This window comes from Leptonotus elevatus, chromosome 10 (assembly GCF_054856555.1).
Source record: "Leptonotus elevatus isolate MCC_2025b chromosome 10, RoL_Lele_1.0, whole genome shotgun sequence".
NCBI lineage: Eukaryota > Metazoa > Chordata > Actinopteri > Syngnathiformes > Syngnathidae > Leptonotus > Leptonotus elevatus.
Genome location: NC_141248.1, coordinates 10,780,789 through 10,795,527, shown reverse-complemented (window position 1 = coordinate 10,795,527; position 14,739 = coordinate 10,780,789). Strand labels below are relative to the sequence as shown.

The 14,739-nt window shown below is 39.5% G+C and overlaps 1 protein-coding gene across 4 annotated transcripts in view; it reads left to right on the top strand.

Moving 5' to 3' along the window:
• The window catches only part of LOC147167011 (arf-GAP with coiled-coil, ANK repeat and PH domain-containing protein 3-like), a 58,936-nt gene that overhangs the window by 14,139 nt on the left and 30,058 nt on the right, over positions 1–14,739 (top strand). For all 4 annotated transcript variants that reach the window (XM_086086455.1, XM_086086456.1, XM_086086454.1 and 1 more), the window contains exon 3: positions 12,856–12,913. In XM_086086455.1, coding sequence (XP_085942581.1) covers positions 12,856–12,913 — 58 coding nt within the window. The remainder of the gene's footprint in view (positions 1–12,855; positions 12,914–14,739) is intronic.

Below are 14,739 nucleotides of genomic sequence, written 5' to 3'. Positions count from 1 at the left end.
GTACAAGAAGAAATTAGTCAAACGCTCATTAGTTTATTTGATCACATAGCTTGCAGTTGTTTAATCTGAAGGAATGTTACCCTCTATTCTTTTTTGTATTGCAACTTGCTCTGGTCAACAACACAATTTCAAGATTCCACCACGTGCTGTTTGCGGCAATTAAAATAAATAGTTGGAATGTTGTTTGGTCCATTTATGGTGCCATCTGTTAGAACAGCTGATCCACTCCGTCTGAACAAGAACAGACAGCAAATTGTGCGCCAACACAGAGGATTTTCAAGGCTTTGAGGGCAAACATGATTTGAAAATGTTGTCGCGATCGATGCCATATGTAAGATGATTCATATGTTACATGCACGATAATCCCCTAACTGTTTGAACCCTTTTTTTTGGGAATGATATGTGGATACTTTTGTTGGTTTTGGGTTTTGATGTTACAAATGGATCCTGCACATCTCACAATGAGCCAGTCCAACTGCGTAATTTCTAAAAATAAAAAGTAACTATTCATAATGCTATTCAATGACCACCCATTTTCCATTCATGCCTATTATTTCCTTGTCAAAAAAGTAGAAGATTGAACTCGACGCAACCTTAAAATCAATAATCCAGATTCTGTGCTGTTGATAAATAACCTTCTCAGTGTTAAAAGTGGGACTGTACAGCCTGAATGTACTGTATATATGCCCCTTGACTGTATCATGACACATTCCATGCATATGTTCCAAACTGCAACTCGCAGTCCTGCATTCTTTTGGTCTCGGACCACCCCAATTGTCTTGTAAACCTGTCGCTTCATTCTGTCAACCTCCTGACCTTCCCATCAAATTGTGTCTCGCAACACTGCATCATGCATAGTTGTACTGATTTAAGATGTCTGGGCAATTTTTGTGCTTTTGACCTTTGTTGGGGCCAATTTAGGGAAGACCGTTTTTGTCACATGGTCCATAAACGCATGGTTGAATGTTGGTCTGGTGGGAAAGAATTTATGAGACCTGACCTCAACACCATAAAACACCTTTGGGAATAAACAAGAACAGATGTACGTACAGTATCTTCTGGATGATGATGATGATATGAGTAATGGTCAGGTGTCCTAATTCTTATAGTGTGTTAATGACTAGTGGTGGCATTCTGAAAAAGAAATACACCTAAAGTTGTGTACTAGAAGTGAAACTCTGTTCTTTGTCTTGAACTGTAAAATTATCTTCTAAACAACTGGTAACCTTATCCTCAGTGTCACGGGAAGTACTTTGCTCGGGATAAATGGGCAAATCGGGCCAACTGAAATGGAACGTCCTCCATTCTAATAGTCACTGCAAACTGCTGTTTTAGTGTAAATGTTTATGTCAGACTAGATTTGTGTGCTTTGTAAGATCTGTGCAGCCATTCTGTGTGGCCCCTTCAGCAGATTCCATTTCCTTCCTCACGACACACTCACAAGATAAGGAGTTGTGTATGTAGCATATGTTTTACGGAACTATCAGCAAAACATTTATCAGGTGGCCCCTTCAATAGATTCATCAAATAAACTGTTTTAATGTAAGAAGATATGCGTCATTTCTGCTTTAACCTCAGTTTTGTCATGAATAAACCATCCATTGAAGCCGCTGCTCCCATTTTCATTCACATTTTGCACATGGTACCAGCAAGTCATACGACACGCTCAAAACTAAGCTTAAGTAAAGGATTGGCCAGAATTTTACAGCTATAATACTGAAGCCAAGTAGAATATGCAGTTACCTATTAGAATGGTCGGTGACAAATTTAAAACAAATTGAATGCAGTGAATAACCCCCCCCCCCCCCCCAAATTTCTGTTTATGTTTTCTTTTCTCTCTCTCTACATTTTATAAGATAGTGTTGCTCAGAGTTTGAACGTAGTGGACGTCTGTGTGGCTATAGTAGTCAAAAAACAATTCGACCCAGAATAATAAAAATAATAATAAATAAAATTTGTAACAATCAATAAATCGATTACTATGACAGTCGCTAATATAGGGCTGCAATGACAATTTGAATAACTGCTACAATAATTTCATTACAAAAAAGTTTGAAGCAAAATCTCTGCCTCAAAGCTTCGCAGGCTTCATTTTTTTTCTCACGGACCAATAAAGTGAAGAAATAAGTTTGAATGATAGCGGCATAACCGGAGGAAAGCATCTCTAAAACACAAACGTCCAAACTTTGGGATCATTTCACTCTTAAAAGAAGATAAAAGTGCAATTTGTACCACAACTGCATGTCTACAATCACCAACCCAGAAGGTAACATCGAGGTTAGCCAAGTTGCTTTTGCCAACCATTGCTAGTTAGAAATGTATTAAAATGCCCCTGCAAGTCATTTAAAACAGACACAGCACTTTCAATCTCTTTATTTAACAAAGCATTCACGAGCTGCCGATGGCCACAACTTATGCTGAGTCGCTCAACATGCTGACGAGCTAACAAATTAGCAAATTAAGAGCTAGCCAACTCTACAAAAGTCATACACACTCAAAAGTCACTCATACTATGGGGTAGATGCCACGGACTTCCGACTTCCGGGTTTCACACATCAGCGTGGTTTCCAACACTCACACCCGCGACGGGAACGCACAACCGAGGGGCACAAAGGCGTAAGCGCAAGAACTGGGACGCGGCCGACACGTCGCAAACAAGAAACGGAAACAAAGCTGATGTGTGAAAACCAGGAAGTCGGAAGTCCCGCCTCCTCCGTGGCATATACCCCATAGTGGAATGTGAGGCTGGCAATCCCAAGTAAACAAAATGATACCTGCAACTCCCGCACATGTAATTGTGTTTGATAACTGAAGAATGAAGTAAATTTGTATCCGATTACGCAAATAATTGTGAGATAATTGGTAGAATACTTAATTCTAAAGGTATATGACAGTCACAGTCCTAACATAAAACAGAAGGTTTGCCTATTTTTTAAGTGGACATTGTTAAAGTGACAGTGACTCCTTGTAATCAACTTGACATTTTAATGTACATTGCACACAAACGTGTTCTGATGTTTTAGCAACGAAGTGGGATTACGATTTGGTGATTCCTTTTATTGTCCCTGTAGACAGTTGTGTAAAATGGGAACGCTGTACTTCCTGTATGTTAGCAATATGAGTATGAACAGATGCTTTCCAGTGGTGGCTTGAATCCAAACTCCTGCACTTGATCACCGCCACTCAGTTATTCAACTGACAACTGTGACGTTTTCGTTTTCTTCTTCTTCTTCTTTTTTACAGGCAACTCTGTGCTGCTGTCGGGATTCTATAATTTCTCTTTCTGGCTTTTTGCTGAAGGCGCGTGGGAGTGTAATGCAGCGACGGCTTAGTCATCAAATTGGCGTCAACACTGTGGTGTGAACATTTCGTGTGCCACAAAGAAATTAATCTAATATAGAGAAAAATACACAGCACTGTGTCCCCACATAGGAAAAACAAACATTGAAGTTTTACATCACTGTGTAAACTATAACATCAACAATAAAGATCATCACAACTGAGCATTAATATGATCTTAAACGTATACATATACAGTCCAAGTATTAAGTCTCATTAGACTGTGAAGGTGTACCTAATGATGTGGCCATTCACTATACTTAGCACTTGAGAGCCTTGTTTATTTCCCATTCATTGAAAGAAGCAATTATTGATTACAAAATCTTAATGTTGTTACAGGCTCCTGGTTTGATTTGACTTCTTGTGTCTGAACTTGCCTTCCTGTGAGGTTCCATCCCAGCTAAACACAGCCCACGGCTCTTGCAATAAGAGGCCGTCAGCTGGCTGTAGGCGGGATGGACGCTAAGAGCACAGAAGTGAATTATTGCTGGGAACGGGAGCTTACAGTATACGCCACAGGGGGTCTTCTCCTTCGTCTTCGATTCTCATGCCGCCTGCGTCAATGTGCATTTGGGCGGATGCTCAGTAGCCGCAGGGGGCTCAGTGAAGGTTAAAAGAGGTGGCGATTTGACATTCGGCTTGTGTTTGACTACATTTTCTCAAGTACTGTACTCCATTAGACAGCTTTTTTTGTATATTAGTTGTATTTGAAGATTTTGAAAACATTTGTGCTACATTTCTTGAAGTGTGTGTGTTTTTTTTATTTTTTATCTCAGATGCCAACAGTGGAGATAGCTTCAAAATTCTTTCCCATCACGTTATGAATGATTATTTATTCAACTCAGCTTGCCGTGGCTGATGTCATGCTTGACCGTCAATTGCTTGTGCTGAATCAGCAGCACCTCTAATGCCTGCAGTCAAGTGATGCACTCCATTTCGCTTTATCGCATGATTAATGATGACTAATTAATTATATATAAGATGGCTTGCTCAGATAGGCTAAGTATCTAAAGGTATCGCCACCCAGCTTTTTTTTATTTTTATTTTTTACTTCCTGTTGTGTTGAGTCCCATCATCCTACAGGAACCCTACGTCTATTTCCTCAAATCAAAACGAAGGTTTAGCAAATTGTCACACACCCGCTAAGAAAAATAACTTTCTTCAATGCGCTCAGGGTCTTGCTAAAGATCTCTGTGTTTTGACTTTGGTCTATCGGAGTCGCAGTCATAGCATCATTCGTTCTTCAGCTTTCTCCCGAAGAGAGACGTGGGCAGTCGTTCACAGTATGTGGTGAGCGAGGATGTAAGTGCACATTCCTCTGGGTGTGTGAGTGCAGCGTGACCCAACATGATCAAGCCCTTGAGCACGTTGTGGTTCAACGTCAGAAGTTTCCGCTCCGCCCGGGCCACAGCTGCGACATCAAAACTGGTTGAAAGTAGCAATGGGAATTTGACAAAATGTCATTGGTATACCATGGGGACATTTTACATTCATCTTTATTTTATTTGTATCAATATTAACCATCCATTTTGTATAACACTTGTCATCAAGGTCGCAGATGAGTTAGAATGAGTAAGAATAGTGTACATATTATAAGAAAATGTGTTTTAGAGTCGTTGAGGAGTCTCAATTGTCCCCTTTTTTTTTTGTGAGTGTAAATACTGTAGTTGTTAGTCTTGCTGTTCCCTGCATATGACAGGCGACCAGTACAGAGCGTACCCTGCCTCTTGCCCAAAGTCAATACAAACAAGCGGTATAGAAAATGGATGGATTTGCATTAAACATGAGATGCTAGGCTGTGCTCAAGAATAAGGGGAGCAGCACAATAGAACAACAGACTGAAAGACTTCAGGCAATGCAGCTTTGTGATTGGCGACGGGCAAAATAAGTGATAGTAAAAAAATAAAAGCTCTACACTTCTGTTTTGGTGCTACTGTCAGCACAATTGCTTCTTTTGCCAGAAAATTGAAGACTGCTTGTGGCTTAACTTGGGTTTAATTTAAAATAGTAAAACAGTAAATCAGAAAAATTCCACGAAATTCAAAAGAAACAATTGACTCGTTGATTTTTGTAAAGGTCACTGGCGGTTAAGTTTGTCCGATGATGCCCATTTTATGAATTATCATGTGGTGCGACCAAAAAGAAAAACAAATTTTGGACTTTCATTTTGAATATAAATTTAAATATAAGTTTTTATATATATATTTTTTTTTTATCAAGAACACATGTGACTGACTATCAGGTTTGTACTGTCACAAATATGTAGAAAAGTTACTTTTAGCAACTGGTATGTAGTGGTCATATTTGGTCATATGACTTGAAAAACATTATTAATATTAACTTTGTCCAACAAATATATATTTTCATTATAATTATACTTGTGGGGCTAGCTAGCTCGTTTTGTTTAGATAGCTAATGGTTAGCCTCATGTAGATGTCATAAATTGTAGTTAATAGTAAATAATAATAAAGAATACATATTTAATGTTTTTATTTATTTATAATGAATTAACTGTGCTGGGTCTGGTAAAATTCCTATCTGTCAATGACCCATACACATTTGTTTGTTTTGGTGTGAGTCAAGGTACGGTTAGCACAGATGATGCTAACGCTAATGCAACATGAGCAGTGTCCTAGCTGGTCCACCAGTAATATAGTTCACTAAAGTATGACACGTTGGTTTCCCATGACCCCTCAAAACGTTATTGATGTTGTTATTTCAACATAAACTGACTATATTATTCCGTTAGCACACATTTGGGAAGCATCTGGAAGTGAAGGACGCATGCTTGAATGCATTTTGGAGAGTTTTGTTGTGCAGATCATTTTTAGTGTTATTTCATGACTCCCTGGTGTCTTTTTCGGACTCGCATGTTGACAGCACGGATAATAGCAGCCACGTCAGACTTTTCCCTGGTTAAATCTTTGCCGTCCTGTCTTGGCACAACACAGCGAGCAAATGTTGCACTTTCCAACAAACATCCAGTGCCACCTGGCTTGTGACGCCGTCAGAATATCTTTGAGAAGGATCATCTCTGCCTGCTTCATGCTCTGAGGCCTTCCAACACACTTCCTGCTGGCCTGTTCTCTGGAATGATATAATGGCATTTCCACATCCCGATGTTCTCTGCCAGAAATATTTATACATGCATTGAGTTCATAGAAAGTGCAACCGGGAACAGCAGAGGAACCATCTTCTCACTTACACTTTTTGCGGTAATTCTTTGTTCAGTCATGTCACTGCATCATTAAAAGCGTTCATAAATTACTCAGTGGCAGTTTATATATGTTTACATTAGTACGTTAGCTTCAAATGTCATAAACGATTGTCAGTGAAACTATGATTCAAATATTTTTCATCTGGCAGATCAGGTCATTTAAATATTTTTTTTAACACATATAATGGCTGAACAAATAGTGCGTCAACATAAAATATAGCAGGCAGACAAAGGTTGTTGGTTGGAGGCGTCTATGAACATTTCAAACTGATATGCTTGCACCCGTGAGAAAACTGTATTGAAAGTGTGAAATATCGGGGGGTGTTTTTGAATGATGGTGAAAAATTGTGTTGAGCATGCAGAAGTTGAACGCTTCACTTTACTCTAGGTCTGGGCGATATGGCCCAAAAATAAAAATCTCGATTTTTATTTCGATTTGGACGATTACGATTTTAATTGATTTTAATCAAAGTAATAAGCCCAACAAATGTATTCAAAAATAAATCATGTGCAAAATGTTCAAATTTAAAATACATTTTAACGTAAACTCAACATTCAGAATTTGTGCAAAAAATAGCTATTCATATCTTGTGCATAACTTGCCTAAATGCCACAATTAAGTAGTTAGTACGTCTTGTAAACACATCTTGTAAACCAGCCGTCCAGAATTCTGCCCTTTGTGCAAAATTACAACTCACAGTAATGTTTGGATATAATAACTAAATAAAATCCTTTCTTTTAATAATCCCAAAGAAGACAAAAGTGTATTTATTTATATGCACTTCGATTTCCCCATTTAGCTCATCTTCAACAATTCGATTTTTTAAAATGACGATTCATTGAATTCATTTGATTTATTGCCCAACCCAGATTGGCTTCAGATCACCATGATCAGGATAAGCAATATATAAAATGCAATGACTTTCGAGGTTCCAATACATCAGTAAAATATGTTCATCAGTTTAACCCATGACTTGTATTCAGACCACATGACACACGTGTCGTCCCCAGCTGTCGGAACAGTTAAATGTTTTTTCATGGAAAGAGTGTGATTCTTGTTGTGTGAATGAAGGAGAGGTTGGGGGCCAGTGAAGGCATCTTTGTAAGCCTCGCATAAGATACCAGTGTTTGCCTTAACTCGCTATTGGTGTCAAAAGGCAGCGAGTCAGGGCGGCTGTGTGTTTCAAATGTGAGGATCCTTTATTGAAGGCCCTTTTGATGGAGACTGAGCTCGTTTGTGTGCTCTTTAATGGTGTGGTGATTGTGCACTGACCTCACAAATCGCGCAATTAAATGCACAAATGAGTTTCCTGTTCTGTTTCATTGTCATCTGCTACACACACTCGCACACTCTGCGTCAGCAGCCAAAGCAATTACAAAACTGCAAGATGCACACACCAAGAATTGCAAAATGTGTTTTAGAAATTGAATAATTTAATATGGCCGACTGTCTTTAAGGAGCTTCACAATTTTGGCAGAACAAAGAAATGAGGGATGGCATCGTGTTACTTTCTCTACCCTAAAAAACACCTGCTCTCACCGTCAGAAAACAAAAGCAATTAGGCTACAGATGAGCGATTCTGAAGCTCCTATTAAGACACACATTCGGTACAATACATGAATGTAAATGTCAGCTATAGGGAGTGGCGGGGAGATGCCGAAGTACAATCGGGCCAGACAAAGAGGAAATTGGTCAGTTAAAAAAACAACAACAACGTTAGTAATGCTGATGCCTGTTGCCATGGTGATTTGGGTCAATGAACGGTTGCTATGGTTGCCTCCCTACTTGGAATTCCGAGAAGGGGATATTTTGACGTGTGTGCTGTGACAGTCTGAACTTGTGGGTGGAGGATGAAAGTGTGTAATTATAAATGAGGATGTACCGTGGGTGTGTGTGCGTTCATGCGTGTTTCTTTGGGGTTGTTTTTTTTTTTATGGAAGAGTCTTCGACTGTGGACCAACACATGATTCCTGATTTTTAATTAAATCCTTAAAAATGGCACTTCATGAAAATAAAAATATTCTAACAACTGCTTGTAAATGTTCAGCTAAAGCATTTTATTTTTGTTTGTTATTCATCATTTAAACCAGCCTGGCAGTAATCTATCCAAATTTATTTCAGATCACTTGGTGCATAAACATATACACCCGGGATGAGTAACTTAAATGATGGAGGTAGAAACATTTAAAACATATATTTTTATGTTAAATTTTCATCAGCGCTACTGGGGTGCCACGTAGGACCACACACTTCCAAACAAGATGTATGACAAAAATGCCATTTTAAATATAGAAAAAACTGTGGGGGGAAGGCAAAAAAAAAAGTTTTTTGTAAACCCCCGAAATTCTTGACAAATACTGAGAACCCTCCAATGGGCATCTTCCACGAAAAAGGTTTGCGAAAAAATATTCAGAAATTATTTGATTAGAAAGATTTTTTTTAAGTTTTTTTTTTTGTTAGTTGCCCAGGCCTAATACAGTTGCTCTCCATCCACCTGATGTCTGTAAAAAAAAAAAAAAAAAAAAAAAAAAAAAAGGTCATTCCCCAATGCCCTTCATATCTTGATCTGCTGAGTCAGATGACAAATACTGACAGATTTAAAAAAATGCAGGGATTAAACATTCAACTGTTGGAAATACAGTGAGCGACGTATCAATAAACAAATATGTGCATATACACTACTGTGCTTGTATTTTCGGCCAGATGTACAGTAAATGCTGCATTTCTGTTGTGACTAATATTTCTTTTACCGGCCCACTCTATTCAGCATAGTCACATGCATCGAGTCAGTCGACGTGTAACAGACACAAACCATTTCATCTCATGGATTCATGGCTGATGTCCTGTTGCATGTGAGTATTTTTGCCGCCGGGCCCGAACTTGGCTGGTATCAGAGGCCCTGTTGTTCCTGCTGCCCCTGTCCCTCTAGTCCTTGAACCGATGCTGATGTGGATGGGATGTCGTGTGACACATCGAGTCTGCAAGACACAGCAGACTCGGTGTGTGGACTGCAAGACATGCTGTGTGTGCATTGGTGTATGTGTGTGTACGCTAATGTGAAGAGATGCAAGAAGATATCCGCGCAAGCGTCATGCAGGAGGAGTACGCACACGGAGTGGCAGGACCAGAATAGACTGTGAATGGGGTTGTTGGGTCTGATGAGTGTGCACGTGGCGCGAGGGCACGTGAAGCTCCCCTCCCCCATTGCCGATGATGTTAGACCCTCTACTGTACGTTACCACTGGCAACAAGCATGTGCCCATCCCCCCCCTTCGGACTGGGCTGGTCGGCTGCGTCATTGTCAGAAGGTTTAGGTTATTCCTCATGCATTATGTCAACAGTGGACCCACAGGTGTGAGTTTGAAGTGTTGTGATTGACTTGTGTTTTAAATTAGCCAAAACATTTGGTACACACTTAGTAATATCCCGTGCATTTGCATTGTCATTTGCAATTTGAACATGAGAAAATCCTAATTGTTTTGAAGCTTTTGTGTAAACTAGCCAGCATTTTAGGTTTGTTTTAACACCGTAAACCTAAAACATACTGAGCCTTTTTTATTATAGACAACAGCTCAGCTAATGTTAGCCCGTTAGCTTCTAGCGCTAAAGCACTGCTAGCTAATGTTAGCCGAGTAATAAAGTAATTTTGGCATCTTACAGAGGGCTTAAGACTTGCTGCCAGTGGTGGACAATAACACTTCATGGAGCAGCGAAATGTCCAGTCTTCATCTGAGAGTACAAAAATATGGGTGCGTTTGGTAAGATGCTCTGAAGTCTGCTCACTATACTGAGAGTACGTATTTTTGGAGAAGCAAAGTGCGCTCTGCTCCCATGAATTTCCGAATGCACCAGTGTGTTCTGTGCTGTTAAGTTTGCCACTATGGGGTAAATGCCACAGACTTTCGGGTTTCACACATCAGCGCCGTTTCCGTTCCAACACTCTCACCCCTGCTTCCCTCAACCGCGCGCTCCCGCCGGACAACTGAGACAGACACACTACACATTCGCACCCGTCCAGGGGTACGCGCAACCGAGGTGCACAAAGGCAGAAGCGCAAGCAATGGGACGTGGCACACGTCGCAAACCAGAACCGGAAACAAAGCTGATGTGTGAAACCCGGAAGTCAGAAGTCCCGCCTCTTCCGTGGCATACACCCCATAGCTAGTAAGTCATATATCTTACCGTTTAAGGTAGTGCTGTTAAAGTTAAAGCTTTAAAGGTTTGAGTCGAGTTAAAGCTTTAACTTGGGAGTTATAGCTTTAAATTTGACAGCCTTAGTTTAAAGTTAAGATGCAATTTGGCTCAGTAGTGATGAACTCGCTAGCCCACACAGCTAGCTAACGTCCGCCAGCCTAACAACCACCACCTTAAGAAAAGCCCCAGACCTAGCACCACTAAATCGCAAACTACCGGGGTAAAAAAAGTTCAGAACATTATCAACTTGAGAAGCATCCACGGCACATGAATGGTGAATGTGTATTATCAGGCCAGAACCCTCACATCTTGCCATTGTTATTTACATCGCAACCCATTCAGTGCGTAGTGACGTAGAATGGCGGCAGGCTCTCTGCCGATCAATGTGAAACGCCTGTAAAGAAAGCAAGTTAAGCCTCGTAGCGTTCCTAAAGGGACGATCAGAAACTCTTGTATGTGTCTGGTGAATGACGAGAGCGCGGCGTGGGGGAGGGTGACTCTCCCGACCGCATGTTGTTTTTTTACGTCCAAATCAAGTTTCTACAAAAAAATGTTTGTGTCCAGAAAGCTCATACTGTACTTAACCTTGGCAGGCCTGACATCCTCCTAAGTGTACTTACTGTCAATTCCATGTGCTTGTGGATACACACGTGTTGAACTGCTACATTGGAGCCAGAACACAAACCACATTTCGGGATGTCTGCATTGGCCTCATTGTTAAGATGTTGGCCGCCACCTCCAGCGCGCATCTCATTGCCAGTGCGGTATGTGTGATACTTGATTTAATCATCACAAGGAATAGCGGGTTTGACATGCGGCGTGTTTGCTGCAAGCTATAGGGAACACCGTGCGGATGTGTTTGATTCACTGCTTGAGCGAAGAGCCGCAAATGATGTTTGGTTTAACGGTAGACTGCGCATATCAGCAACAGTAGTCAAGTGTAACAACAGACATCTGCGTACACACACAACACGCCTCCTGTGCAGACCACACACTTGCTCACCCTGCTGTGTCAGGAGTGTGTTGTTCTTAGGAAAATTGGATCGACACTTTGTTTTTTTCTGTGGCAAGCGTTTTGTTCAAAAGTCCAGAAACTGAAAGGAATTGTGTGCACTGAGGTGGAGTGAGCATTCCCGCTTTCTTGTTGTTAAGGTTGATAGCTCTAGTTTTGAATTTGAGGAAGAAGAAAAAAAAACACATTTTATTTTTCGAGAAAGAATCTGCATAGGTTTAAGAACCAGTGCTTTCAACTTTTTCCAGCTATCCAAATAAGATCTGCAATGAGGGCGTTGGCCGGTGTAAAAGAGTTGCAGATGAGTTTACCATTTAATGGTGAGGTCATCACCGTCCTCGAAGGTTTGGAGGGGCTTGTTCCAGCAGCTCATGCAGGGTGTGACGCTGGACGTTGGCTGGATCCAATTCAAATAAATTCCAGCTGATGTTGTCATTGTTGATTTCAAATAACCCCTAATGCATTTCACATCTTGAATAATGTTGATGCTTTTTTGATGTTTTGGTTTTGAGACCTCTGTGTGATGTTTGTTTTTATGTGCGATTAGACAAAAGTCAGAATATGGGTATTGTTCATTTTTCCATGATAAAAACCTACGTGTTTGTGCTTCCTTTGTGTTTATGAAAACTGAAACAAGGATCCGTATAAAATGGATGAGGTCATTCATTGATTTTACAGCTGGGCCATGACCACTAATCTTAATCATTGGGATTAATACGCAAGTCTGTGCAACCGTGATGTGTGGTGTCTGGTTGCAGCTTATTACGCAGGAAGGATGAAATACTGTCAACGCTTGCACGTTGGCTAACACAACCCAGTCGCCAGGCAGCTTTACAGTGTTTATTCTGCAACTTAATTTGCCGCAGATATGACTAAAAATGATGATGAAATATGATCTTCTCATCCTGGAGTCGTCACTGCACATTTGGAATGAATGAAAACATATTTTGAGGTTTTACCTCCCACATTTCCAGCCACTTTCACTGCCTGCCTTTGGGCATGGTGTCCCAATACTTTTGTTCTTATAATGCATTTCTAGGACACTCAAAAGTGTGTCATTACTTCAGTAACTTTTTTTCATTCCTGTCTTAGGGCCGGCATTGATGATGTGGAGACAGACGTGGTGGAGATCGAGGCAAAGCTGGACAAGGTATGGATTTTTTTTTTTTTGTCCCATTGTACACTATTACTCAAATATGTTGTGACTGAATCATAATGTCTCACTGTGCGAGCTCTAATTGGCTTTCTTTGCATCACTCGATTAAAACCAGATGCGCACTGCGATGTCCAATTGGCGCATGCATAACTAAAAAACACAGAGCACACTTAAGAGTGGCGTGTAGAAACATTACTGTCGCCTGTTGTTGCTCCACTGCCTTTTCTGCCCGTGTCAGCAATTCAACATTATGCCAAAGTAGGAGTATTTATTAATGTATAGATGTGTAGCTATCGTCATAAATAATTGTTGGATTGGTTAAAAGGAAACTTGACATGCAGAATACATTTCCCAGTGCATTATTGTCATGTCGTATTAATTTAATATAGTGCTCTATGTAAAGTTAAAGTATGTGACTAATTCTCCCCTGGGAGTCTCAGAGCTGAGGTAATGCCTCTTTAGATAATCTAATAGATTTTCCTGAGTCAGATTGTATTTACTACATTACGTCATGAGTCTGTTCTCATTGTAATTTAGTATGATGCCATTATGCACTACAATTTGTCAGTAAAGGAACTTGAAAAAGCTGTTTTTTTACTTTTATTACTTAATTTCATAGGAGGTGGAGGAAAAAGATCCACCTCTATGGCCATAATGGAGCTTGTGGAAGAAATGGATTTTAATAGAGGTTTTTTTCTTTTGTTAAAGCTTTTGATATTGTGCATCATAATACCGTATGTTAATAGAAAAACTGAAGAGCTTTGGTATAAGAGGTATGGCACATAAACGGATACAAAGTTACCTAGACGATATAAATCAGTATGTGCAGTTTAACAATGTAAAATCAAATCAGTTGAAAATAACTCACGGGGTCCCCCAAGGGTCTGTGCTTGGCCCTAAATTATTCATACTGTATATTCATGATATCTGCTGTGTCTGTAAAGTTGTTGTTTTTTAGTTCCATTTGCTGATGACACAACTTTATATTGCTCAGGAGAAAATCTCGAGCAGTTTCTGAGTACTGTGGAAAAATAATTAAACCTATTAATAAACCAAGGTTCTCCTAAATCAGGAATCATTATGCACATTATACTGTTCATTATTATTGCCATACCTGACTTATTGTGTGAAGATATGGGGTAGTACATACAAAACTAATACTCAGTCCATCTTCAAGCTACAAAAATGAGCTATACAAGTTTTTAGCTGTTCCAAATATATAGAACCAACCAATCCATTATTTATCAAATTAAACACTCTCAAATTCTATGACTTAGTCAAACTCAAAACAGCACAAATAATGTACAAATCGTACAATAACCAACTTTGCCACAGTATTCAGAGCCTGTTTGAGATCAGGGTGGGTTGCTTTTTTAAGTTAAGGGGCACAAGTCACTTAAAAAAAAAAATCCAAGATAAGAACAAACATAAACCAAATGTGTCTTTTGGTAAAATCTATTAATTTATTGGAACAATTATGAAATAGAATTGAAAAAGTGTGAGTCACTCTCTGATCAAAAAGATGTTTAAAACTACTGTATAGTGTTAGAAAAATATATAAAATAGGTATAAACATGAACATAAAATTGTTTTGTTTGTTTTTATTTTAATTATAAAAATGAATAACCTACTAGTCTATTGACATGAGTAATATTGGGTAAGACTAGATCAATTGTTGTTGTTCTTCCTACTCCTTTCCAGCACTTAGCATGTCTTGAACTATGACATCTACTGATGATCCTTTTCTTTCTTTGATTTGTTATTTCCATATTTTGTAATTTTTATATGTTCAATAAATCAAATCAAATCATTAATCTGTT